Source organism: Passer montanus, unplaced genomic scaffold (assembly GCF_014805655.1).
Source record: "Passer montanus isolate IOZ18808 unplaced genomic scaffold, ASM1480565v1 scaffold43, whole genome shotgun sequence".
In the NCBI taxonomy this organism is placed as follows: domain Eukaryota; kingdom Metazoa; phylum Chordata; class Aves; order Passeriformes; family Passeridae; genus Passer; species Passer montanus.
In genome coordinates this window covers 5,772,323-5,797,404 of record NW_024369151.1, presented here as the reverse complement: position 1 = coordinate 5,797,404, position 25,082 = coordinate 5,772,323, and the positions used below count along the sequence as shown (strand labels likewise).

The 25,082-nt window shown below is 54.9% G+C and overlaps 1 protein-coding gene across 9 annotated transcripts; it reads left to right on the top strand.

Moving 5' to 3' along the window:
* Positions 1 to 1,029: 1,029 nt before the first annotated feature.
* On the top strand, positions 1,030 to 24,575 carry SH3GLB2 (SH3 domain containing GRB2 like, endophilin B2). 9 transcript variants are annotated; one of them, XM_039719973.1, is made up of 13 exons: positions 1,030 to 1,238; positions 8,796 to 8,937; positions 9,230 to 9,358; positions 10,055 to 10,188; positions 10,657 to 10,749; positions 12,571 to 12,582; positions 14,371 to 14,433; positions 18,355 to 18,378; positions 20,774 to 20,863; positions 21,038 to 21,138; positions 21,623 to 21,637; positions 22,298 to 22,559; positions 23,182 to 24,575. In XM_039719973.1, the coding sequence occupies exons 1-13, from the start codon at positions 1,176 to 1,178 to the stop codon at positions 23,287 to 23,289; spliced, it is 1,236 nt and encodes a 411-aa protein (XP_039575907.1). In that variant the 5' UTR covers positions 1,030 to 1,175; the 3' UTR covers positions 23,290 to 24,575. The 9 variants fall into 9 exon arrangements, with proteins under 9 accessions (XP_039575907.1, XP_039575908.1, XP_039575912.1 ...); XM_039719974.1 differs by lacking the exon at positions 12,571 to 12,582 and having other exon boundaries at positions 1,032 to 1,238; XM_039719978.1 differs by lacking the exon at positions 14,371 to 14,433 and having other exon boundaries at positions 1,032 to 1,238.
* The last annotated feature ends 507 nt before the right edge of the window (positions 24,576 to 25,082 follow it).

Here is a 25,082-nt window from a genome sequence, read left to right as displayed (position 1 = left end):
TTCTGTGCATCACAGCCCTGCTCAGGAGCCACAGGGGGATTGCCCGGGAGGTTCCAGTGCTGCTGGGCAGGAGGGATGCGCTCAGGCCAGGGACAGGAGGCGCTGATGTGTGACCCCAGAAGGCGGTGACAAAGCCTGACACCCTGCCCCAGCACCCCAGGGACCGCACACCGGACACGGGCTCTGCCACAAGGTTAAACACATCCTCCCGGCGGCAGCAGAGATGGGGAGAGCAAAGTGCACGGAATTTCGGGCACAGAAAGCAGCCTGGGGTTTCCATACCGGCACCGGGAGTGCAGGCACCGAGGTACCAAGGCAGCCCCTCCGTCCGGGCATCGCCCCCAGCCCTGCCCGCCGCGGGCACCGGGGGGTTCAGCCTCCGGCCCGGCGGGCAGCGTGCCCCGGGAGCCGCCCCGCACCCGCACTGCAGCACGCCGGGCCCGCAGGAAGGGCTCCCGCACCCCGACATCCCCCGCACCCCGACATCCCCGCATCCCTGAGCATCCCCCTGCGCCCTCGGGTGCCTCGCACCGCTGCCGCATCCCCGGCCCCCCGCACCCATTCACCCCGGCGGCACCCCCGCACCCGCCCACCCCCATGACCGGCTTCACCCGGGGGTCCCCGGCTCGGCGCTCCCCCCCCACTAACGATGGTGCGGCCCGGCGGGCCGGCCCCCGCCAGCGGGCGCGGGCGGCACCACTCACCCGCCCTCGGCCCGCGCCGCGCGCCATGGCCGCGGAAGGGCAGCGTCTCCTTCCCCCGCGCCGCAGCCCGCCCCGCCGGGGGCGGGGCCACGCGGCGGTGCCGCCCCCGCTCCCGTTCCGGCCAATCAGAGCGGAGAGCCGCCCGCCGCCGCGCCAATCGGAACGCGCCCGGCTCGGGGATGCGGCGGCGATCGCTGCGGAGCGGGAAGGGGAGGGGCGGGGAGCGAGGCGCGAGTTCCTATTGGCGGGCGCTGACAGCTCCCTCCGCCGCCGCCGCCGCCCTTAAAGGGGCCGCTCCCTCTGCCCTCACCCCTCCCGCCGAGGCGCGGCCGGGGCCCGCTGACTCTGCGAGAAGCCGCAGCCCTTTTAAGAGGCGCGGAGCGGGCGTCACCCGGCGCTATAAAAGGCGGCGGCGCGGCGGGCGCGGTGACAGCGGGGGCGCGGCGCGGCCGGAGCGGCTTCGGGGCCGCCATGGAGTTCAACGTGAAGAAGCTGGCGTCGGACGCGGGCGTCTTCTTCTCCCGCGCCATGCAGGTGAGGCGGGCAGGGCGGCCCCGCCCGGAGGCCGCGGGGCGGGCGGCGCGCGGGTCCAGGCCCCGGCGGAGGCCGGGCGGGAGGCTGGAGAGGGAGCTCGGAGCCGGGGGAGCCCCCGCAGGTGCAGCCCCTCAGGAGCATCGGCCGTGGCTCGGGGGGCCGGGAGAGCGCCGGGGGTGGCGCTCGGCACGGGGGGACAGCGGGGACACTGGCGCTGGTTGGCCTCAAGGGAACGGAGCTGGCGCACGGCTCTTTGTCCGTGCCCGGGAGGGCGTACGGCGATCTGCCGGAGCTGCCCTCCAGGGGATGGTGTGGAGTCCCCACTCTGCCGGCATTCCAACCCCTCCTGGCAGCTGCTCCAGGTGGCCCTGCCGCGGCAGCGGGTCCCCGGAGGGCCCTTCCAGCCCCCGCCGCTCTGGGATGCCGCGGAGGGTCCCTGTCCCCGGGGAAGGGGGATGGAGGTGCCCGCCCCGGGTCTGTGCTTCAGCCCCTGGGGAGGAGCAGGGCCGCCAGGCCCCGGGGGAGCACCGGGGTGTTCAGGGATGGGAGCCCTGCTGAGAGCTCGGGTTGGTCTGACGGGGCTGCTGAGGCACCAGGAGCAGGCGAGGAAAGGGCAGGAGCTGAGTCAGGGTGGAATTAGGAAAAGGCTCTTCCCCCACAGGGCGGTGGGGCTCTGAACAGGCTCCCCGGGGAATGGTCACAGCCCCGGGGCCTGCAGAGCTCCGGAGAGTTTGGACAAGCTCTCAGGCACAGGGGGGTTCTTGGGGCTGTTTCTGTGCAGGAACAGGAGTTGTACTTCAGTGATCCTGCAAAATGTTCTGATATTCACAAACTTGAGATCAGGAGCTTCTGGGGATGGAGTAACCCACCGGAGCTGTGGAGAAATTTGGGTGCACATGAGCAGCAGGTGGTGAGATGGAGCTGTTCAGTGTATTCATTTCTTGGGGAGTATGAGTGAAAAACTGCTTTTGTTTGGCCAGGAGAGGACGGAGGCAGGTCAGAACTGGTCGGGATCCTCCCTTGGTAGGTGAGGTCCAGCTGGTGGCTCTGGGACTGGCCTTCTTGCTGTGCCTATTGTGTGGGGGTTGGTAAACAAAGAGCAGAGCTGCCTCGTTGCAGACCTTCTGTGCAGTGGAGTAATTCTGGCTCTGCTGGGGACTGGTCTCCTGTAAGCAGATATCACCTCCTGTAACCGTGCCAGTGAGTCATGTGTTATGAAAAAGGGAAATATTAACTACAGGTGCAAAATAAGGAGCAGATGGAGAACCTAAAGATGCTGTTCTCATGCAAATGACCTTGGACACAGAAGAAATGCAGGAGAGAAATCTTATGTTTAGAGGCCTTATTGTAAGTCTCTGATAAGTGTTTTTTAGCTGCAAGGCGTAGGAAGGAGACAGGCCTGGGAACAGTGTCTGCACACAGTGATTCCAGAGCAAGGAGGCGTTTATAAACCCTGGCTGCTGCCTGCTACACCTACTCCACTGTCTCCTACATGAATATTCATATGCCTAATTACAGTAGTAATTTCTTTAACCAAATGAGCACTGGCACTTGTGGACAGAGAGCAGGTGTGTAAGGAGGGGGAGCTGGAAGGAAGGAGATCTGAGGCTGAAAACCACCTCGTGAGGGGTCACTGCTGGGGGAATTCAGCCTTTTTGGGTGCCCACGAGCCCTGGAGTGGGTGAGCCCTGCCCCATCTCCCCCAGAGCCACCACTGACTGCTCAGCTCTGCTGTGGGCAGTAGGGGCTGGGTTTGTAGCCCTCTTTAGCACTGCAGATCTTCTGGGATGGGAATAAGCTGTCTAGAAAAAGCTGTTTTGGTGATGCTTTCTCCAGCTCCAGGCATTTAACAAAGTGATGTTTTACTGGAACTGCAGCGACTGGGAGATAAATGGGCTGGCCATTATGTGCTGCTCCACTCAGACAGCATTTGCTCCTGCTGTCTGGCAGAGCTGTCTGACCAACACAGGAGCTTCACCTGAACTGGAACTGGGGCTCAGCCAGGGGGAGAGGAGGCAGGGCATGGTCAGCACAACACCTCTGGGCTGGCTCAGGCCAGGAGCTGGTTTGAAATCTGTCAAACACAACCCAGCAGAGGTGCTGCAAGAATGATTTTGGGTTAGGCTTCTCATGGCAAACCCAATCAAAACAGCTCCAACCCACTGCTTCCTTTACCTGGCTCTTCCTTGCTCAGGCTGCAGTCACAGGACTCCTCCAGAAAAGCAGAGCAGACAGGAAAGTTGGGGTAGGAAAGCAGTGACAGCTCTGCTACCCTGGGAGTGGGGAAGGAGCTTCTAGGCTGGGGTACAGAGCTTGTGTAGGGTTCACATTCGGCTGAGGATGGCCTCTGCTGACACTTGCACCAGTTGCAGCCATCAGATCTGTGCTCTGAGGGGATGCAGCCCCTGCAGACTCCTCACTCTTCATCCTCCCTTGAAGAAGGGCCTCTGTCCTGGATCAGATGCACCTTCCAGTTGTCATACGTGGGTCTGAGCCCAAAGCTTGGCCAGGGGAAGCTGTATGGTCACACACTGGATTTCTCTGTTCTAGATAGGCTGCAAGCCAGGCTCTTTCAGGGAGGTCAGGAAATAACTGTAGGTATCTGTCTTTTGTCAGTTCTGATGTAAACAGGCTCTGGGTGAAAATGCCCAAGGGTGAATGCAGCTTTTGGGTGCTTATCCTCCCCTAATGTCATTACTAAAACAGCTAGAGGCTGACTTGCTCATCCTGAAGCCCCTGCAGACAGACAGACTCCCCCAGCTCCCTGAACTCTGGTGATAAAATAGACTTTTATCATTGGTAGATAAAATAAACCCTCTGGTTCCCAGCCTTGTTAGTGCCCACACTTTAAAAGTTGAAAGAGCAGAGGGTGACCCAAGGAAAGGGCAAGGACTTGGTGGGGACACAGCCAGGACAGCTGACCCAAGCTGTCCAAAGGGATATTCACAATAAAACCTGAGAGAGAGGAGGAGGTGGGACATCATTATAGAGCACATTTGTTTTTTGGAGTAACCTGGACACACACTGAGGCCCAGCTTCCTGGGAAGGGGTCACACATCACTTCAGATGGGAAGAAGACAAGAAAATCTTTTGGTTTCCTTTGCTTCCACACACAACTTTTTCTTCATTAAACTGCCTTTATCTTGAGCTATGAGGTCTTTCCATCTTATTTTCAACTCCCCTGTTGTGCTGAGGAGGGAAATGATGGAGAGGCTTGGTGGCACCTCAGGTGCAGCCAAGGTCACCCACCACCGCAGTGTTTTTCCTCTCCTGTGCCTGCTCGTGAGTTAACCAAGCTGTCCCTGCTAATGGCTTCCTTCTGTCCTCTAGCACAGTTTCACTTGGCTCCCAGCCTGGCTTTCCTGCCTCCTGGTGACCAAATACTTGGAGCAGACTCTATCTGGTCCACAGTTGCTGAAAGGCAGGTAGTTTTGAGATGCTGAGTGGCTGTGGCTTCTTTCCTACTGCAGCCCTGTGCAAACGGGGAGCCAGATTTGCTCAACTGACTGTGTTGTGCTTTTGATCACCAAAAGAGCAAATGTTACTGTGTTTTGGACATTTTGAGCTATTTGGAGTCTTTGAAAAAAACAACAGTCTAAATCTACTGGTGGCTGCAGGAGACTATTCCTGGTTTAGGTCTCCTGGCCCAGGTTTGATCTTTGTAAAGTGGAAAGTCATAAGTGACATGCAGCTGGATAAAATGGGGACCCTGCAAGTGGTACAAGGGGCTGAGCTCTGCCACCCTGTCAGAGATACAGCACACAGGCCTGGGCTGTTGTTATACTGGGATTTTATTCCCCTTTTAAGGAAAGGAAGGTGCTGGTGCTTTCACCATGGGCTGTTTTAAAGCCTGGCTCTGTCCTTCAGTCACAGGCCTGTCTGATCTGTCCCTGTGGTGCACAGGGGCCCCTCCAGCTCAGCACTACTTGCTGACCCTCCTGACATCCCAGACTTGTGTCTGGCAGCTCTCTTGGGGGAAGGGGCTTTTCCCCTGCCCTAACTGCAGCCCAGCCCATCCGTGCTTCTGTTGGGCTGTGGCCCAAGTGCTGCTCTCCTGCTGGGTCACTGTTTGCCCATCTGGGCCCTGATAAAGCATCTCTTGTTCCTGCTGGCCAGCCAAGCCCCAGAGGAAACCCAACCTTTGGCTGAATTATTCATGTCCTGGAATGCAGCACAACTCTGCTCTTCCTGGAGAGAGAGTGGCACTGACAAAAGGCTGCCCTGCATTATTGAGCACCTGCTCTGGGTCAGCTGCAGGGATGTTTCCTGCAGGGGAGCAGCCTCAGCACTGCCACCTGGCTCGTGATCCCGGGATGCAGAGCTGGGAATTGGTTCAGGGCTGTTGACCCACTCCTCAGGTTCTAGAAAACAAATGGGAGTAGTTCTGCCACGCAGGGTGGAGGAACTAGAGATCCTTCCCAGCACTGCAATTGCCTGTGCTCTGCCAGCTCTGCCTCTCTCCCCAGGGATCTGCACCAAGCCTGGAAATCAACTTGACAAAACCCAGTATCCCTCCCATTTTTGGCAATCTGTTGTAAAAGACAGCAGTGATTCTAGTCTGGGAGCAGCAAGATATAAAATACTCAAAATCTCAGGAGACTTGAGAGTATGATCAGTTCATTTTTCCTGCATCTCTTGGTGTCACAGTGAAATATTTTTAATCAAATTTCTGTGTTATGAAAACAGATTCTGAAGAATAGAAATCCTTTACAGGGGAGTTCTGCCTGAAGTGCCTGAGTAGCCAAATTTCATAAACTGCTCTTCTTCTACCCTTCTTTCTGCTGGGCAGCCAGGCAAGAAGGGACCAGCAGCTGAGATCTGTTGCCACCCAAAAATCTCAGATTTCCACTTGCAGCAGACAAAAACACAAGCTCATAGGTCAGTGTCATTTACCTGTAATCTCCTGTGCTGGCTGTGCTTCCAGGAGAAGCTTGATGTGACCTCGTGGCAGGATGCTCCTGCAGCAGGTGGCCCTGCCCTCCTTGCACTTCATGGCACATCCCCACCGCTGCTGCCAAGTCAGGTGGGCTCTCTGATAGGTCTAAAAATTCATTAGAGGTCAGAGTGAGCTGGACCAGTGACTCTGAGCACGGGAGGGAGCACTGGGCAGGGACAGCCCCCAGGCAGCCCCTGCAGTGGGGCACCACCACCCGAGGCTGTGCCTGGCTGGGCTCAGCACATCCAGCTCCTGGCCAGGGTCAGGCAGGCACTCAGGGAGTTGTGTCAGTGGAGTCACAGCCTCCCGTGCCTTGCACCCACTTCCTGCCCTTCGTGCCCTCCTTTCCAACCCTGAAAGACAGCCTGAATAAGAGATTGTCTTCTGGCCTGACCCTTTGGAGCCAGGGGCTGTGGCTGAGGTTCCTGCCCACCCTCCCCTTCTGGCATTGCCAGGCATCCCCAGGCTTGCTGTCATCCTCTCAGCCTTGCTGCAAGACAAACAGCTTCAGTGCCTGACTTGAGATAAGAATTGAGTTTCTGAGCTCTGGCAAATGCTGAGCTGTGACCCCTGCACTGGGTTACACAAAACAGCCTCAGAGGACAGTGATGCCAAAGATGTCACTTGCTAACAGAGCAAAGCACCCCGGAGCTGGAGTGTTCAGGACAGTGGCAGTGGCACTGTGGAGATGCTGGAGGGCTTCAGCAGTGATCTGGCACTGCAGCAATGCTGTAAGAAGCTGACTCAATTCAGCTGAAAAGAAATTGGGTTTAGGTTTGACAGCTCCAGGGCAGATGCTGGTGCAGGATAAGCCTAAAACTGCAGGAAAAAGAGCTGGACTTGAAAGTGAGATGAGGTCTCAAAACGCTGTCTGGGAAAGGGGGGTGAGAGAGACTTACCTTTGCATCAAAGAGTCTTGTTTAGGAAAGATCTCTAACAGATGACTCAAGAATTGGTGCCAGATACCTGGGAAGTCCCAGTTTGCTGCATGGCAGTGACTCAGCCCAGCCTGGCAGAGTCTGAAAACAGCCCTGGGTCCCAGACAGAGGAAAGCAGCCTCAGCCGCTGAGAGCCATGTGTGACCCCCAAAGAAATCACAGACAAACAACACTAACACCCTCTCACCTCGAATCTGCTTTTAGCCCTGTCCAGCAGTGGCCAGGCAAGACCTAGGTAGAATTACCTGGCAGTAACCAGGGGCTGCTGTGCAGAGACCAGTGACAGGATCCCTGTCCCTGCAGCTGAGGACCTGTCCCACCCACGTGTGACAAAGCACAGTGGTGCCAAACAGGTTTCTGTGTAAACACACCTGGGGGCCTGGTATATCTGAGCCATCTGGTAACAGGACTCCAGGGGCTGTTTGGCCCTGCTCTGGGCTCTCTATCTCACTGGGTTCCCAGCACTGGGGGGGTGGGGAAGGAAAGAGCTGGCCAGGAAACCTTTCAGGAAGGGCAGCAGACCCCAGACCAAGAGCCCATGGAAGGGACATCTGGGCCCAGCTAGAGCTGAGCTCTGGAGTAGGGAAGCAGGGAGGAGAGGGTGCCAGTGGTAGATGAGACGGGAGCTGCATTTCATCTCAGCTTTAGCCAGGCTGTGATCTTTGGCATCTGCCTGTGCCAGTACCACAGCTCCATGTCCTGATGACTCAGCAATGGCATCAGAGACCAGTAACAAGGGTTGAGGGACACCTGGAGCCTCTCTTGGACCCCACATGGCACAGCTGTCCAAAGGGTCTTTTAGCATGATCCAACAAGATGCTGGTTCTGTCAAGAGCAGGGAATTGTGCTTTAAAATATACTGAAATTGGCCAGCTTCACTGGAAGGAGCAAGTGGGAAATGGGGATGGGATGAGAGGGAATGGGCTCTTGTGTCAGAAATCCCTTTCCCTCAGAAATCTCTTCTCTCAGAAATGGAGGGTGTCCAGGCCATCTGAGGCTGCATCTGACAAACCTGGTCAGATGCCCAGTATGAAAACTCCACCTAATTCTCCCTACTGCTAATTTTAGACTTAAAAGGAATTGAAGAGGGAGGGATTGTCCATTGCCAGTATGAATCTGAGTGCTGAGAAGAGTTGGACAGTGTATATTTCAATTCCCTGCTTCGGAGTGTGGCCCAGAAGAAGAGTCACTTGCTGGAAGTGGTTTTATTAAATCCTGAGTTTGAGTCTCCTGACTTCAGGTGGCAGTGGCATTCCTGACCCCTTGGGTTTGCAGGACACAGAGTTGTTCAGTAGGAGATGAAGGGATTTAGCACCTTCCCTCATGTGAAGGATGTCTGTTGCTCTCCTGCACGAAGCAGTGGAAGCCATGTGCATGTTTAAATAGAACCCTCACAACTGGAGTATTTCTGTACTAGACCTTATTAAAAGTTACTTATTTTGGAACACCTCTCAGACCTGGAGTCTATTTTTAGCCCAATGCTTGTTCTACTCTTGGGCAAAAAAATTGCCCTCTTCCCCTGGAAGATGCCTGGGAAAAAAGAATGACAACTAGAAGAGTTTTTAGCTCTATTCTAAGGTAAACACACAAGACAAAAGCAGCTTCACTGTCCCTTATTATCTCTCTAACAAACTGTCAGTCTGCTTTGGAAGAACAGACCTAATGACTGCCTTCTTCCTGCAGTTTACTGAAGAAAAGCTGGGCCAGGCTGAGAAGACTGAACTTGATGCCCACTTTGAAAACCTCCTGGCCAGGGCAGACTGCACCAAGAACTGGACAGAGAAGATCTTGCGCCAGACTGAAGTTCTGCTGCAGCCAAACCCCAGTGAGTCCAGCTTCTCCTCAGGCTTGGAGGACAAATGTCACTTGCAGCTCAGTGCTGAAAGACGTGGCCTCTGGCAGGGAGCCCTGTAGAGCTGGTGGGGTTTGGGACAAAGGTGTCCTTGCAGGGCCTGTTCTTGTTCCCTGTGAGCTGAGAGCACCCTGGCAGTGCCCTGGGCAGTGCCCCCTGCTCCTGGCACTGCTGCCCAGTGCCTCACTGAGCACTGCATGGGCTGGGCTGTCATGATTCCCACTTCAGGGACCTTCTTTCAGCCTCCCTGGTGTCCCCACTGCAGGTGCCAGAGTAGAAGAATTCCTGTATGAGAAGCTTGACCGGAAGGTGCCTTCCCGGGTCACCAACGGGGAGCTGCTGGCACAGTACATGACAGAGGCAGCCAGTGACTTTGGGCCAGGGACACCTTATGGTAAGTCAGCCTGCCTAATGAAGAAGTCCTGGGAATCCATCCTTTCCCAAAAGAACATCCCCAATACTGTTTTGTATTGAGATGTCTGCAGCAGGCTCCTTCCTGACCACACAGAGCATCTCCCTGCTCTGAAATCCTCACAGTTGTCCCTTCCTGGGGGAGGTTTGGGCTTCTTTAAGCAGCAGACCTGCACACAGAAACAGCCTTCACTTCCAGCTGTCCTTGCCCCTGCCATGAGCTTTGTTCCTGCTCTCCAAATCAATAGTTGTTCAATAGTGAGTCCTGTTACAGCCAGAGCAGCTGTAGCTGCATCTGTAGCCAACACTGCCTAATCAACTCATGTTTTCTGCTCTGGTGCTTTTTAATTTGCTGCTCTGTTCCTGTGCCTCTGTTTTACGAGGCAAAGAAGGATCAGTCTGCGCAAGCAGGTAGAGCAGTAAAATACATCAGTGGCATGAGTGCCTCAGCAGGTAGATAAGATCAGAGCTGCCCTGGGAGCAGGGAAATGATGCCTCAGGCCAACAGCAGAGTGGGTAGGGCTGGAGCAGGGGTGGGACAGGCACGGTCACCTTGCCCAGGCCAGGTACAGCTGTGCCTGTGTCCCCCAGCACGGCAGTGTGCAAGCTCTGGGTGAGCTGGCTGGAGCCAACACGTGTTAATTGGTTTCTCTGGAGCTGAAGGTCCCTGTTGTTGCAGGGAAGACGTTGATAAAAGTTGGAGAGACCCAGCGGCGCTTGGGCGCAGCAGAACGGGAATTCATCCGCTCTGCCTCCATCAGCTTCCTGACCCCGCTGCGCAACTTCCTGGAGGGCGACTGGAGAACCATCTCTGTGAGTGTGCCACCAGGGGAGGGGAGGCTTCACACATCCCTGGAGACAAGGGGGGCGGGGAGAGGGAAACAGTGCTGAGAGAACCCCTTTTCTTTCCCTGTGATAAAGGGTGACTCCATACCTCTCCCCTTGAATGCAAGGATGAGGAAGTACCAACCCTAGATCTGCTCGGGTTCCCCCTCTGATAGGGAAGGGTTGCCAGCTGATGCATAAGAAAAAAGTAACTCATTTCCCCACTCCTGCAGCTTGTGGGCACCACCCATCACAGGCTGCCCTGTTTCCAGGAGGTTATCCTGTATCCCTGGCAACCAGCCCCAAAACTCTTGCTAAGGAGATGAGCATAGCAACTGGTTCTTTCTCTCTAGCATGTTTTAATAAAGAAATAGATTCAATTCCTAGGTGATACCACACCCCCTCCTCAACCCTGCCTCTAAGCAGTGTGCTCTGAGCATCTCCTGTCCCTTGCAGAAAGAGAGGAGGATCCTGCAGAACCGACGCCTGGACCTGGATGCCTGCAAAGCCAGGCTGAAGAAGGCCAAAGCTGCCGAGGCAAAAGCAGCGGTAACTCCTCCCCTCCTTTCCCTCCCCGTCCTTCTGACCCCAGGGCTTGGCTCACATGGTCAAAAATTAGGTTACCCTGCTGTGTCCTGTCTCTGGCAGGCATGGCTGTGGGAATTCCTCATCTGGGGTGGAAGGGAACTGGGAGCAGGAGCCCTGTGCCTGTTCCTGAGATGTCCTCCCTTGGGGGAATTGTTGAAGCAAACAGTTCTGAGCTTCTGGAGTCTGGAAACTTGCACTTGACCCAGGCTCCTGACTGATCAGGGCTGCTGGATGAGTTGTGCTAGTAACTAAAAGGCTGCATCTTCTGAGGACTTGCTGATTTTCACAGGGGACCTTAAACCAAGCCAAGAGAGAGCTGAGCTGGGAGGTGCACAAGGGAAAGGCTGCTGGAGCTCTGCAGCAATCCCAGCCTGTCAGAATAGGATTAGGATTCTGGCAGCTCCCAGGCAGGGGTGCTGTGGGAGCCTGTAAGGGGTGGCCAGAGCCAGACTGGCTACAAGGTCTGTCCCTGAGCCTCTCTGCTCACTCTGTTCATGTGCTCTAGGTACAGGCTTGTCTTGCCCTCTGGCTTTGGGGAATTCATCACACTGGGCACTGATGGGTTCCCTGGAGGGCCTGGTTGGAGCTGGTTGTCATCCTGCAGAGCTCTGGCTGTTGGCACAGGGATCTGCCAAGTTCTGCTTTGCCTTGGGGCCTGGAGCTCAACTGGCAGAAGTGTGCAAGTCAGAATCAGACTGTCCTTGTCAGTCAGTCTCTGGCATGCACTGGGATGCCCTGCTATGAGCCTGTTTCTGGCCATCTGCCAGCTGGGCCCCTGGCCTTGTTTCTTCCTGGATAGCCACTTCCCAGGTGTTTCCCTTTTCTCCAGCTCCTGTTACATCCATGGCCGATGGGGAAGCTGTGCTAAGCTCAGCAGCCCTGACAGAGTGCTCAGACCTACACAGGACAGCTGTGAACAGGAATAGTAGCTGCCCTTTTAAAAAAAGCCTTCTCTAATCAGTCAGGCTCCCCCAGATCCTCTGAAAGTAAGTTCAGGAATCCCCATTCCCCTTCTGGAGGGGACAGTGCCCCCAGTCTCAGGGGAAACTGGTGGCCATTGCTTTATCCTTAAGCTCAGAGCAGGAATTCAGATACCTCCTGTGCTTCCTCCCTTCTGCCCTCTTTACCTTGCAGGTGATCCCAAGGCCTCTCACCTGCACACACTCTCCTGGTTTAGGGACTCCCCTGCAGCTGGAAAAGAAAAACTTTGTTTCCCACTGGAACTTTTGGGGTGCCCCAGGTAGGTGCAGAGGCAATCCAGGCTTTCCAGGGTGTCCTCCCCAAGCCAAGCCTCAAAGCAGCAGTGGCTGAAACACTGACTACAGCAGCAGAGCACATTCAGGGGCTGCTGTGGGGACCCATCTCTCAGCCAGCTCAGCCTAAAGGTGGAGTCCCTGGGCTCTGGGTGCCTCCCTGAGTGCTGGATGACAAGGTGGAAGCTCCCAGCAGTGGGGAGAGCTGCTTCCTCTGCTCTGAACACCTCATCTAGATCACAGCATTCCCTGTGACCTGCCTGGAGTCCTGTGTCACACCTCCCCATCCAAGCTGAAGTATCCCAGCTCTCCCAGCTCACCTCTCTCTTGCTGCTCTTTCCCCTCTGTAGTGCAAATCCGTGTTCCCACAGCTTCTGTCTCCTGATGCCCCTGGAGCTGCTGCCCAGACCCGTGAGCTGCTGTGGAGCACCTGGGCTTGTGCACTTCCCACGGACTCTGTGCTTTGTCCTCCTGTTGATGCTGTTTTGTTTACTAACCTTTTTGTTTTGTTTCTTTGTGATTTGCTCAGTGTGAGGGAGATGTGAGTATTGACTGTGCTAACAGTGCTGTGATTTTTTTTTTCCCTTTAACACCTCTCATTGTCTCTTTCCCATTTTTAAAAAGAAAATTCATATCTCCTTTGTCCTGTTGGGACTGGCCCTGCAGCATGTTCTGATGTGATCAGGGCTGTGGCTGCCTGGGAAGGTGCTCCAGAAGGATGGGAGTGTCAGAGACCTGCCTGCAGCCCCTCTGGAGCACCCCTTGGGTCCATCCACATTGCCTGCAAGCAGTGCTCAAGAGGGGCAGGGGCTCCCCTGAAGGTCCCTCGGGCTCCTCCAGCTGCAGCAGGAGGAGGTGGGCTTGGGTGGCCAGTCCCTCTCTGGAAGGGCAGCTCAGAGACAATGACAGGCAGGGTGATCTGGTTGTGCTGCTGTTCTGCCCCTTTTGCCCTCTACCAGAGTGGAAGGGGGAGGGAGGTGGGTCCCTTTTGACCACTGCTTGCAAATACAACTTCTCCATGCACAGAAGTACAAGAGAAGCTTGTCTCCTTCATCCCATGTGCTGTGACTGGTTTTGGGACTCCCTGGAGACCAGGGAATGGGAGGAGAGGTTTCTTCAGTTGCTCTTGATCTTCAAAAACCAAAAAGCATAAGCAGCTATTTCTCTGAAACATCCTTTCTCCCCTCAGGGAGGAGTCCAGCCTGCTTGCTATGCTGGCTCAAACCTCACTGGTGCATTTTTCTCCCCTATATTCAGGTTTAACTTGCAGTAGGAATTGCTCCTCCTTATTCCTTCCTCCAGCCATCCCTAAAACTCCTAAATGGTATGAAAAAAAAAATGGTTGGGACTGCCTGACTGCTCTTCCACACACTGGTCACTCATTCCAGCTGGGGCCCAGCAAAGTGGGTCAGTGTGTGTAAGTGGATCTGGTGACAGCAGGGAGATTAACCTGGGGCCTGAGGGGATTAACACCAGAGCTGGGATCCAGCAGGACTGTGCCAGCCCTACACAGCAGCTGTGTGCAGAGAGGGCTGGCCAGGAGCATTCCTGGTGTCAGGCAGCTCCCTGGTTTGTCTCTTTAGGTAGTGCTGCCCCAGAGGCCATCCCGGGGGAGGCCTGGGCTCACCTGAATGACAGCACCAGTTCTGAGGTGGTTAATGAGCCCATTAATGGGGGGGGTGGGCTGGATCCATTGCACTTCAGGGAGGAAATCTCTGGAGTGCTCAAGTCTTGGTGCCCCAGGGCAGAGGTTGAGCTGTGGAGAAGGTGCTTTGGAGGTTTCCTGACCTCTGGGATGAAATCTCCTACACTGCCTTTGGCTAGACCTGGCTGGGCTGAGCCATGTACCTTCCTGAAAACAGCAGGCCTGGCTCTGTTAGGAGGAGATGTGGCTTGGAGAGAGTGAGAGCAGCAGAAGGCAGTGTGGGAGGGATGCTCCAGTGCTGGTAAACACTCCTGCTTTAGGGCAAGGCCCTACAGTGACTGTAGGCAGGACACAAGGGGAAGGGAGTCCTGCCCACAGGACTGAGCTAATGCAACAGGAGCTGGCTGCAGGGGACTGGGAATGCCTTTGGGATGGTGCTGTGTGAGCTGACAGTGTAAGTGCAGGCAGTCCTGACAGCAGGAGTGTGTGCTGCTCAGGCCAGTCCACTTCCCACTGCACAGGCCTGAGCTGAGCTGGCAGGGACCTCCCTCTGCCCCTCATCAGAATCTGAGCAAAGCTCCCAGCACAGGCAGGAAAAAAGGAAAGTCTCTTGTTCCACGCATCACCCAGTGACCTCTGTTGGCTCCTCTGGTGCCTTGTCCATGACACTCTGTTCCCCCCCAGGCTGTGCCTGACTTTCAGGAAACCAGACCTCGTAATTACGTGCTCTCGGCCAGCGCATCGGCGGTAAGATCTCCTCCTCTGGGTGCTCCTCCTGGACACTGCCTCTCCAGCCTCTTCCTGCCCCTCTCTCTACCTGACTTAGGCCTAGTGCTCTGCTGTTTTCAACATTTTAATGTGACATGGGCTGCCCAGGCTCTGGCTCAGCCTCCAGGATTCACATCACCCCTCTGGGGGTTCCAGCTCAGGGTCTGGCCCTTTGCAGCTTTCCAAACCAGCTTCCCTGCCAGCCCTCCTCCACTCTGCAAGTGGGGATCTTCTGATGGTTTTTTATTGCTAGGGGAGCAATTGAGAGGAACAACCCCCAAGAGTGGCCTTTCTGGATGGTTCCAGCTGTACAGGGGCAGTATCACACATGTGACTGCCTGATCAGTACTGTGGTGTCAGAGGCTTTGAAGCTGGTCGAGAGAAGCAAAGGTGGAGGAATCTCTCTGCCAGCAGTGTCAATAACAGTGCAGGTTTGTCTGTTCTGCAAACAGAGGTCATTTTTGACAGTTTCATTGTGTTGGCATCTGTTGCACAGCCAGATGTGCCTGGGGTGGGTGAGCAGCCCACTGTGTCTCCACTCTGTTGCACTGAGTGGTTGTGGCCAAGCAATTGAATTCCCATGCTGTGTTCATGGCTCCCCATTGCACAATGTCACATTTCTCGTTAAAATGTTGAAAACTGATCATCTTGCTTCCTGGCTAGCATTCAGAACAACACTGATGCCTGCTAATAGAATAATCTGAGAGTGGAAGTGCTGGGAGTGGGATCTGCTGATAGGAAAAAGGACAGCCCAGCCTTCTCAGAAACAAAAACCACAATGGAAACGAGCTGGATTTGGTTAATGGGAAACCCATCCCACTTGGAGACAGAGGTGTGTCTGAGCTGACAGCATCAGTGTTAGTTCCTAGGGGGATCTGTCCTGACCTTCTTGGAGAGCGATGCTGGGATCAGAAACAGCTTTGCACAACACTAGAAAACAATTTCCATCAGTCCCAGGCTCAGTGATGAGAGTCCTGCAGAAGAAGCTGATGCTGGTGATGCTGCAGCAGCTGCTGAGTTCTCCTGTCCCCTCGTGCAGCTCAGGGCCAGCTTGTGGCTCTGGCTTTTCCCATGGGAAGGTCTGTCCGAGGGGCTGCAGGAGCTCCAGGAGACCCAGAGGAGAGGAGCTGGGCTCTCCCTGCCTCTGAACAGAGCAGGGCTGCAGCACAGCTGAGGACAGGCATTTCTGCACTGTGCATTGGCATCTCATGGAGTGCCACACACGCAGCTGGACACGTCCAGCCCTCAGCAAAAATCACCTTGATCTGCTTCTGCTCTGCTGCAAAGCTGCTCTGGGGAGCAGGTGCCACATACAGGAATGTAACAGAACAGATTTTGTGAGTTTTTTAGGCAACAAGTGTCTACCCTGGGACATCTGTGCCTAGTTCAGTGCTCCCTCATCAGGCTGTGCTGGTGCTGGTGGCACTGGGCATGAGGGCAGGGCTCTGGGAGAGCAGCCAGCACTGACCCATGGCTTTGGTGATTGCACAGCAGGGCCTCCTACCAGGAGTGCCTGTGGGAAATGTGCTGCCTGACCAGAGTCAGGCCTCGTGGCTTCCAAAACTCATCCAGAGGCTGCAGTTGGTGGGTGAAGGGCCAGCTGCACTGGCAGGGGTGACATGAATTACAGTTTGCATCCCTGATTAGCAAAACACAGGCTGAGCCCAGGCTGCTCCCTGGCTCTGTCCAGGCAGGGCTGCTTTGCTGCAAGCTCTCAAATCCCAGCATTCATCCCAAAGGGTCAGGCACTGCAGCAAGGTAGGAGCTCTTCATCCTGTTGCTCTGCTTTTCTTCCAGGCCAGAGTCCCTGTGCATTTCTTAGTGTGCACTGAGAGCAGAGCAGGGGCTGCTGCCCCCCTCTCCTGAGCTCAGCTCCTTCTGGAGGGAGGGGTTGGTTGTGCCCAGGTAACAGCTTTGTCTTACAGGTGAGCAAACAGGTCAGCTCTCTCCTGGACCACACGCCCTGAGCTGGGCTCTCATTTGGATTCCAAATTTACTTTGTTGTTTTTGGAGAGGTGGATAACATGGTGCTTTTATTTTTTTTTCCCTTCCATGACAGGAGGGCTCAGATGGAATTAAATCCAAGGAAAAAAAAAGCACCTCCCTTGTTTTGTACGAGTTGGAGGCTGAGGAGCCATTTCTCCTCTCTCCCACACTGACCTTTTGTTTTTGTGTAAGAAGGTGTACATGAGCTGTGCAAGCCTAAATATCCCTTTCTCTCAGACCCTGCCATGTGCTGTACTCCCAGGAATGACTCCAAGAAAAACATATTGAGTGCCTTAAAGAGGATTCCTCTGGCTTGAGCTGGGGTGCAGGAAGACAATAGCAGATCATGGCCCTTTCTGCCCTCTGAGCTGTCCACAGAGGAGCCACTCAAGAGTTTTAGCCCTGGGATAGATCTGGGCAAAGCTGGGCTGTCCCAGACACCACAGGGTCAGGTCTGGGGGTGGCACAGCAAATGCAACAGAAGAGAAACAAATCTGGCTACAAATTCAGTGGGTGTTGCACTGATTGAATGGGGCTGCCAGGGTTTAGGTACTGCCCACAGTGTCTGAGTGGAAGGCCTGGGCTCGGAGGGGAGCTTCCCCTTGCTCCTGTAGTGAGCCTTGCTCCAAAACCCTGGGGATGTGCTGGCAAAGGCCTTGTGCCAGAGAAGCAGTTCAGGATCTGTTTCTCTGCTTCCTACAGGATGCTGCCACACCTCCTTCCAGAGCAGGAGCTCTTAGAAGTGGGACCTGTGTCCCCACACATGGCTGAAGTTGGCCAGGCCTTACTCAAACCAATTTGCAATAACAAAACATCCCCATAAAAGTCAAAGAAAACACCCACCTCACCACCCAGACCAGTACAATAATTCCAACCAAGCAAGAGGGGCTTCACCCCTCCCCAGTGTAGGCAGCTCCTTAAATTGGCTGCTGAAGTCTCTCTGCACTGGGGACAGCTGGTGAGCAAAGCTCAGCTGGGAGAGCCTGCTCCAAGCAGAGCCTGCTCTCCCTCTGTCACCCCTGTCCAGCACTGGTGCCCCCAGTGCAAATCCAGGGTGCCTGGTGCCCTTCCCAGCCCTGCAGAGGTGGCACTGGGTGGTGAAGCTGGGCTGCACAGGGGCCATTCCCCTGGCCCTGCTGCTGTGGGTGCTGCAGGCTGCTGTGCTCCTGGATCCAGGGGATTTCACATTGCCAGGGCTGGGGCAGTAGCTGGCTGCTGAGGAAAGGCCAAGCCAAGGACCTTTGGAGGGATCAATGTGTTTTTCTGGCTCCTCTCTCCCTTTGCCATTGCTGGGTGTGACTTCTGTTCATTGCTTCATGTCCTGAAGCCAGATCCCACCAGCAGCTGGAGGTGTCCAGTGTTCTGCTGCCCCAAGTGTGCCCCTGAGGATGAGGAGAGGAGGAAGGAGTCGGGTGATGTTTTGCCTGGCTCAGAGGCAGCATCCAGCCCTGCTTCCTCCTTGCTGTGCCCAGCAGGCCTGTTGGCAGTGCAGGCTGGGTGGGTTGTCCCATTTCTCTGGACTGTGGGTGAGGAACACCTGCCTCTACGTGGCCTGAGCTCAAAAGGCTCACTTGCCTCCCCACAATCCTAAAAAAGGGCTGTCCTCCAACACCAGCCTCTGCAGCTCCAGCAAAGTGAGCCTTGCTGTGCAGAGGACTCTGCTGTTACTCCTTTTTTTCCCATGGAATGCAGTGGCTGCAGCAGCCCTGGCAGGGACTTCCCATTGCAAAACTGAACCCGAGGGTGCAGGAATGAGGGGAAGGGGCGTGGATCTGGCAGCTGCTGCTGGGTGAAGGGCTGGCTTGTCCCTGGAGTTGGCCTGCTGTGTCCCTGGAGCCCGTTGGTGTTAGTGCCGAGTGCTTCACGACGTCTCCAACACTGATCTCCTTTCCTGTTGCTCTGTGGCCCCTGCAGCTGTGGAGCGACGAGGTGGAGAAGGTAAGTACCCAGCTGGAATGGTGCTCAGACCTTCTGGGGGTGTTCAGAGGATGGGGTGCTCTGGAACCAGCGAGGATCAGGAGCATTGTGTGCCCCAGCCCTGGTCCCTCTGTGTGGTTCAGTGCAGTGACAGCAGCTTGGGATGAGCCATGGGCCCCTTGGCTGTCCCTGCTGGGTGACACTTCCCTGGCATCCAGGTGTGTCTGTGTGTGGTAAAAGGAGGCTCAGAGCCCTGCACTGTGTGGTGGTTGAGGTGTGACCAGTTCTGCTCCTGTGGCCAAGGCTCTGATCCTCCCTGTGCCTCTGGTAGCCCCTGGCCTAATCCATGCAGCTGGCTCCACACAGAGCTGGAGCAAGGACAGGGCACATCCCCAGCTGCTGCAGGGAGCAGCTCAGTCAGGAGGGGAGGTTTGAAGTCTCATGGAGTTGATTCCCTCTGGATGAGCTGCACTTCTGATCCATGGAGGCTCTGGAAGGGAAGTGTGGCTTGTCCATGAAGATGGAGGGAGGGCTGAGAGCAAGGTGAGCTCTGTGTGGAGCTCCAGCACTGCATGGAGCTTCCAGAGACTCCTCCTGGGCTCCTGTTCTTTCACACCTGGAACACCCCCAGCAGGCATTGCTGTGAAGCCTGAGGTGCAGGATGGCAGAGGTTCTGTGTGCTGTGCATGACAGCAGCCTGTTGCTGGTACTCCAAAGGCATCTGCAGAATGGACTGGCTGTTCCTGACCCAGCTCTTCCTGTTCTTTAAATCCTTCAGTCCCTCAACCAAACAAGCTGGCTACAGCCAGCTCTGAGCATGCAAGGATCTGTTCCTCTGTCCTCTCTTTGGGTGATTCTGCTTGGATAGATTGAAGTGTGTAAGTAAATGTTGGAATTCTCCATGTCTTGGAGAAGCACGAGCCTCCCAGGTCACCATCCAGCTCTGGCTTTATAGGAAATACATCCTGCAGCTGCTCAGAGCTGGCAGGGAGAGGCAAATCCCAGGCAGCACCACATGGAGCTGGGTCTGCCTGGCCCAAGTTTAAATAGCTCTGAGTACTGGAGTCCCAGCTCACAGGAGCAAGAATCACTTGGTGTTTTGAAGGCATTGCACTGGTATTTTCTGTTACATTCCCCCTTGTCCTTTAAATAATCCCCTTCATACAGAGGATGCAAGAAAATAGATCAGTTGAGTTGCAGCTTAAAATAGACAAATCTGATTATAGGACAGTCAAAGCATTTCTTTGTTGTAGCCTGGCTCTCCACTGCTAATGCTGCTGCCAGATGAGAGCTGTGCTGGCCCCAGCAGCACCTCCAGCTTGTCCTGCTGGGAATACTGGCTCTCCTCTGGGGTCACCAGTGATGTGGCCTCTGCTCTGAGACTGCCAGCCTGGCTGGATCAGCGCTCTGGGCTCAATGCCAGACATGCCAGTCCTGTGCCAGCATGGTCAGGGCATTCCCAAAGCAGCAGAAGGAACCAAGGCAGCTCTCTGATGGCTGCACGCTCCTGGAGGAGGGGAAGGGTTCTCTTTCCAGTGAGCTGGAGCTGAGGGGGTGTCACTCTTCTGTGACCAGCCACAGCACACCCCAAGAGGACACCAGCACTGGTGTTAAGGAATGCTGCAGAGAGCACGTGGGGATGCTTGTCCCCTTTTCTGTCAGCAGGAGAGGAGAGCCAGCAGCAGAGCTCTTGGCTCCAGCATTTCTGGAGATCTCCTTGCCAGGATCCACCTGGTGTTGTGGTGCTGCAGAGCTGCCCCAGTGTAAATGCATTGTGTGGTGGGGGGAGAGATGGTCTCCAGTGTGAGTCTGTCTCTGAACCCCCAAAGCCTGCTGGGGAGCTACCTGCTCTTCAGCAGTGTGAGATTCCTCCTAGCTCAGAATCAGTAACCAGCCCCAAAGGAGACCCTTGGGTAGAAGTTGGATTGGGATGTTCATCTCCATTGCAGATTTAATTAGCAGCAGCAGTTTGGTAAATGCTGCCTGGCCTCAGCCTTTGTTCTGTGGTGATAAAAACGAAACCACTGCACTTCCAGAGAGAAGCCTAGGGAGGCTGTGACATTCCTGTGCCTGCAGGTGCAGAAAGAGGGCATTAAAGGGACCAGAGCTGGCATGGGACTGACTCCCACATACCTCAGGATTAACAAAGCGTCCCCATCTCCATGTTCTGGTCTTGTGGGAGTGGGATCTTCCTTGATTTGATGCATCAGTTTTGAGCTGCCATTCCATCACCTGCAGCGGTCCGGTGTGGGATTAAGAAGGAGCCAGGCTGAAATGCAGCCAGAGGTCTCTGGGATCCACCCCAGGGTCTCTCGTGCCTGCTGCTCAGTGTCGCAGCTGCCGGGGTGTGGCTGGGGGGCTCGGAGGCAGCGCGGGGCTGGTGCCCGGTGCTGCCCGAGCCCCGTGCTGTTCGCAGGCGGAGCACGAGCTGCGGCTCACGCAGACCGAGTTCGACCGGCAGGCGGAGGTGACGCGGCTGCTGCTGGAGGGCATCAGCAGCACTCACGTGAGTCCTGGGCACCGGGCTGCCAGGGCTGCGGGCACTCCTGCCTCCTGCATGTGGGATGGAGGCACAGGAGATGGTAAACTGGGGGTGCCTCAGGGGAGCAGTAGCTGCAGCGAGAGAGTTTCCGTGCCTGGCAGCCAAACGCAGCCAAGGTGATGCTCCCCTTCCCTCCAGGTGAATCATCTTCGCTGTCTCCACGAGTTTGTGGAGTCTCAGACCAACTACTATGCTCAGTGCTACCAGTTCATGCTGGATCTACAGAAGCAGCTGGGCAGGTAAGACGAGATTGCTTTTAGTTCTCTGAGGGTTATTGATCTCCTTACCCCCAGCTCAGGGCTCTTTCCCCTTCCCACATCATAATGGTGGGCTGAAGTTATAAGTGCCCTCACAGCTCTGACAGAGTTTCTGAGTTTGCAGTGGTGACCAGTCCTGGTGCTGGATTTGGAGCAGGCTTTGCCACTGGATTTTTACATTCCTCTCAAAGCATGATGGCCATGAGAGTTTGAACATTCTTCCTCTAAATTAGTTAAATCACACAGGACTCAAATTCCTGTTGCTAAGCAATGAGCCTGAGCATGCTCTGCTGCAGCAGTAACAAATCCCAGATTCCATATTCCGTGCTGCTGGCTGCACATCCCCAGGGGTGGGCTGGGATGTTCTGTCTGGTGCTGTCACAGCAGCACAGCCCTGACCCAGAGGGGGCTGTTGCCTCTATGTGCTCACTCACACTCCTGTTCCATTCTTTTTCCATGCCTGCAGCTCCAAAGGAGAAATGTAAGTATGATGTTGGCCAGGATGAGCTCTGAGGGCTCTCCTTCCTTCAGTGACTCTGGGATCTCTGTGTGATCACTGCCAGGGCCAGAGCTGTGATGTTGGCCAGGATGAGCTCTGAGGGCTCTCCTTCCTTCAGTGACTCTGGGATCTCTGCCAGGGCCAGAGCTATACCCCCTTAGATAACAGAGCCTGAGCTCCATCACTGTGTCTCTCTAGAGAGCCTGCAAAGCCTGGGAGCCTCCAGCTGTGGCATCCAGCAGCACCAATGCCCATCCCTTTCCAGAAGAGTTAGCAGGCAGAACAGGAAACGCAGGCTGTGAGAGCAGGGCAAGGACACAGCACAACGGAGCCAGTCAAACAGAGGCAAGAGCTGCACCTGCCCAGCCCCTCTGCAGTGCCACACATCAGTCTGGTGCCCTGCAAGTGGTGCAACAGAGCACTGGAGTCAGAGTAGGCAGACAAGTGTCACCTGCTGCAGTCTCAGCACCTGAGAGCTGAGGGTGCTTCCCCACATGAAGGGCAGTGTGGGCATGTTACAGCTGGCTCTGCAGGCTGCACCTCTTGAGCTTCATCTCTGCAGAGCAGCTGCTGAAAGGAAGAGCTGATTGTGGTTCCTGGGGCTGGAGCCTTGCTGAGCTGTGCTCTTCTCTCCCCTGTAAGATTTTCAGGTACCTTCGTGGGCAACGCAGAATCCGCATCTCCTGCAGCCGCTACCTCTCCTCCCACTGTTGCTGCTGCCACGCTCCCTGCTGTGCCTACCATTCCAGTGGTGCCCACCATTGTTGGGGTGCCCAACACCGTGGCAGAGGGTGTGCTGAACCCCAATGAAGTCAAGCCTCCTGCCAGTGGGACACGCAGGGCCAGGGTCCTCTATGACTACGAGGCGGCTGACAGCACCGAGCTGGCGCTGCTTGCAGATGAGGTTGGTGCCTTTCCTGAGTGTTGGATTTGGCTGTAGCTACCCAGCAGCCCATGGTGTGCCCAGCAAGGACTTTGGTTCCTTCTCCTGCCCCTAAAAACTGCTTTATTAATAGAGGCTGTTCCTGGATACCAGTATCTGCTGAGTTGCAGTGAGGTTGTGCTCACAACCATTTATTAACATCACCCAAACAGCTCCTCCTGTTGAAGCCCAGCTGTACCCAAAATAAAATACTCCAATACTTAATATCTTCAAATAGAGCTGGCTTATCCAGAGCCATGGGATAAGCTGTTGGCTAGAGGCCTGCTCTAATAATGCTAAGACAAAAAGAAAAAGCAGCAAGTTGGGCACTTTTGTCTTCTCTAGACTGAACTTCCATATTCAGAAGGGATGACATAGCAACATGTAAAAGTACCTTGAGTCACTTTGGAGAATGATAAAGCAACAGGGACAAAACTGGGCAGTTTTCCATAATCTTGTGTTAAAGCTGCAGGTAGCTCCAAGGAAAGGGCACAGATGCCTGCTAAATGAACTTCAGGAATTACTGTTCTTTCAGTCCTCATCTGACTGAACTCCTTGGCTCTGTCTGCTCTGTCCTGGCTAATGTGCTGTCTTCTCTCCCCAGATGATCACTGTGTACAGCCTGCCAGGCATGGATCCAGACTGGCTCATAGGGGAAAGAGGGAACCAGAAAGGGAAAGTTCCTGTCACTTACTTGGAACTGCTAAGTTAAATGTTAAGGAAGAAGAATGTACAAGCAGAATGCACCCCTCATCTGGCACTTCTAATGCGGATTTCCTCATCCGAGACCATTGCTCTCTTCAGGGCCAACACTCCATTGCTAATGTGGGAATTGTGGGAAAGAAGTGGGAACACTGCTATGGTGAGGTTTTGGGAAAGGGCTGATGGCACCCAAGACTGAATTTGTTACCTACCAGTGCAGCCTGCTTTGAGGTTAGTCCTGATGGCACAAGGTCCTTGATTACTTTTCCCCTTCCCTATCTTGTTCCTCCCAGTGGCTTTCCTGGGGTGAGTGAGCTGCGTCCCTCAGCAGCTGCTCAGCAGTTCCACCTCCCTGTGTCAGGTGTGGGTCAGTGCCTGCCTGCCCCTCCTCTCTTCTCCAGTAGAATTGCCCAGTTGTCCAACCACTGAGCATTCCAGCAGGGAAGGGTCCCACACACCCCCTCTGAGCTGCACTGGCACACAAGGCAAGGAGGCTGCAGTTCAAATTTAGGAGCCTGTTAAACCCACCCGCCTTGCCCTCCCCTGGGAGACCAGCAGTGCACTGCTGGCCAAGAGCCACAGTCACTGTCCTGGGGCTGGGGGCTCCCACCTACCCCTGACCCCTGAAGCTGGAAGATTTGTGAAGACCAACCTGCTACTGTAGGGCCTAACCCCAAACCTCCGTGCAAGGGACCATGCATCTTGCTTGCATTTCCTCTGGGAAATTGCTCTTGGACTGCAAAGTTTACAAGCCTTTTTACAAGCTTTGCTCCCTGTGTTATTGTCAAGGCTTTTCTTTCAGTGTGTCTGTCCAGGCATGTTTTAGCCTGACTTTATTTCCACCCTGAATCACAGATTTAATGAATGTTTCCCCTCCCATGTCAGCAGTGAATAGACTTGGTGCATCCTAGTGCAGAAAGGGACAGTCCCAGCTGCTGTGACCCCCAAGGAGCTGTTCTTGGCCACACACACAGCACAGCCCAGGCTTAGCTCAGGTGTGTGTGTGCCTGCCCACTCTGGAATGAACTCTTAGCTAGAGCTCACCTAAAGGACTTCCACTTGATGTGTCACAAGTTTTCCACTCAAGCTGGATGGAAGAGAAACTCACCTGCACCAAACTCTGTTCACACCCTTCCCCAGGTATGTCAGAATTAACTTTGCTTGTTTATTGATCTTTTGCACTTTCCCCAAAGGTTTCGTGACCATTCTAATGTAACAGGGCACTGAGCACCTGTGTTTGTGGGGCTCATGGGTTTCAGCACTCATTTGCCAATAAACAAACTGCCTGACCTCCTGCCTCAGCATCTTCTGTGGGCTCAGGGCTGTCCTTGCTCCCCTGCCACAGGGCTTTGGGGACAAGCAGGGAGACAAAGGGAGCAGTCAGGTGCAAGCAGTGCCCTCCTGCTTGGAAGCTGGGGGTAAAAGCAGAACAAAGCTGCTCATCCTTCCTGTCCCACCTGACACTCCCAACACAGTCTTGTGGTTCCTTTCCCAGCTGACACATCTCAGTTGTACTACAGCTTCAGGGGCTCTGAGAAACAACAGCTCCTCCTGCACTTGAAGCAAAAATAGAGCAGCAGGATGACTTCAGCTGCTGAGAGACCCAAGTGCTATTCTAGATCTAACAGACTTTTTTAGTTGTTATGGAAACTAGATCTGCTGCTAATCTAAAATCCTAAAGTCTTGTCCCTAACACCCAGCTTGAAAGGAACTCCTGGGAAAAGCAGCTGTTGGAATACTCTGTATGCAGCAATAAAGCCTGGCTGTTCTAGTTAAAAGAGAACAGGGAAATCAAATGTTGCT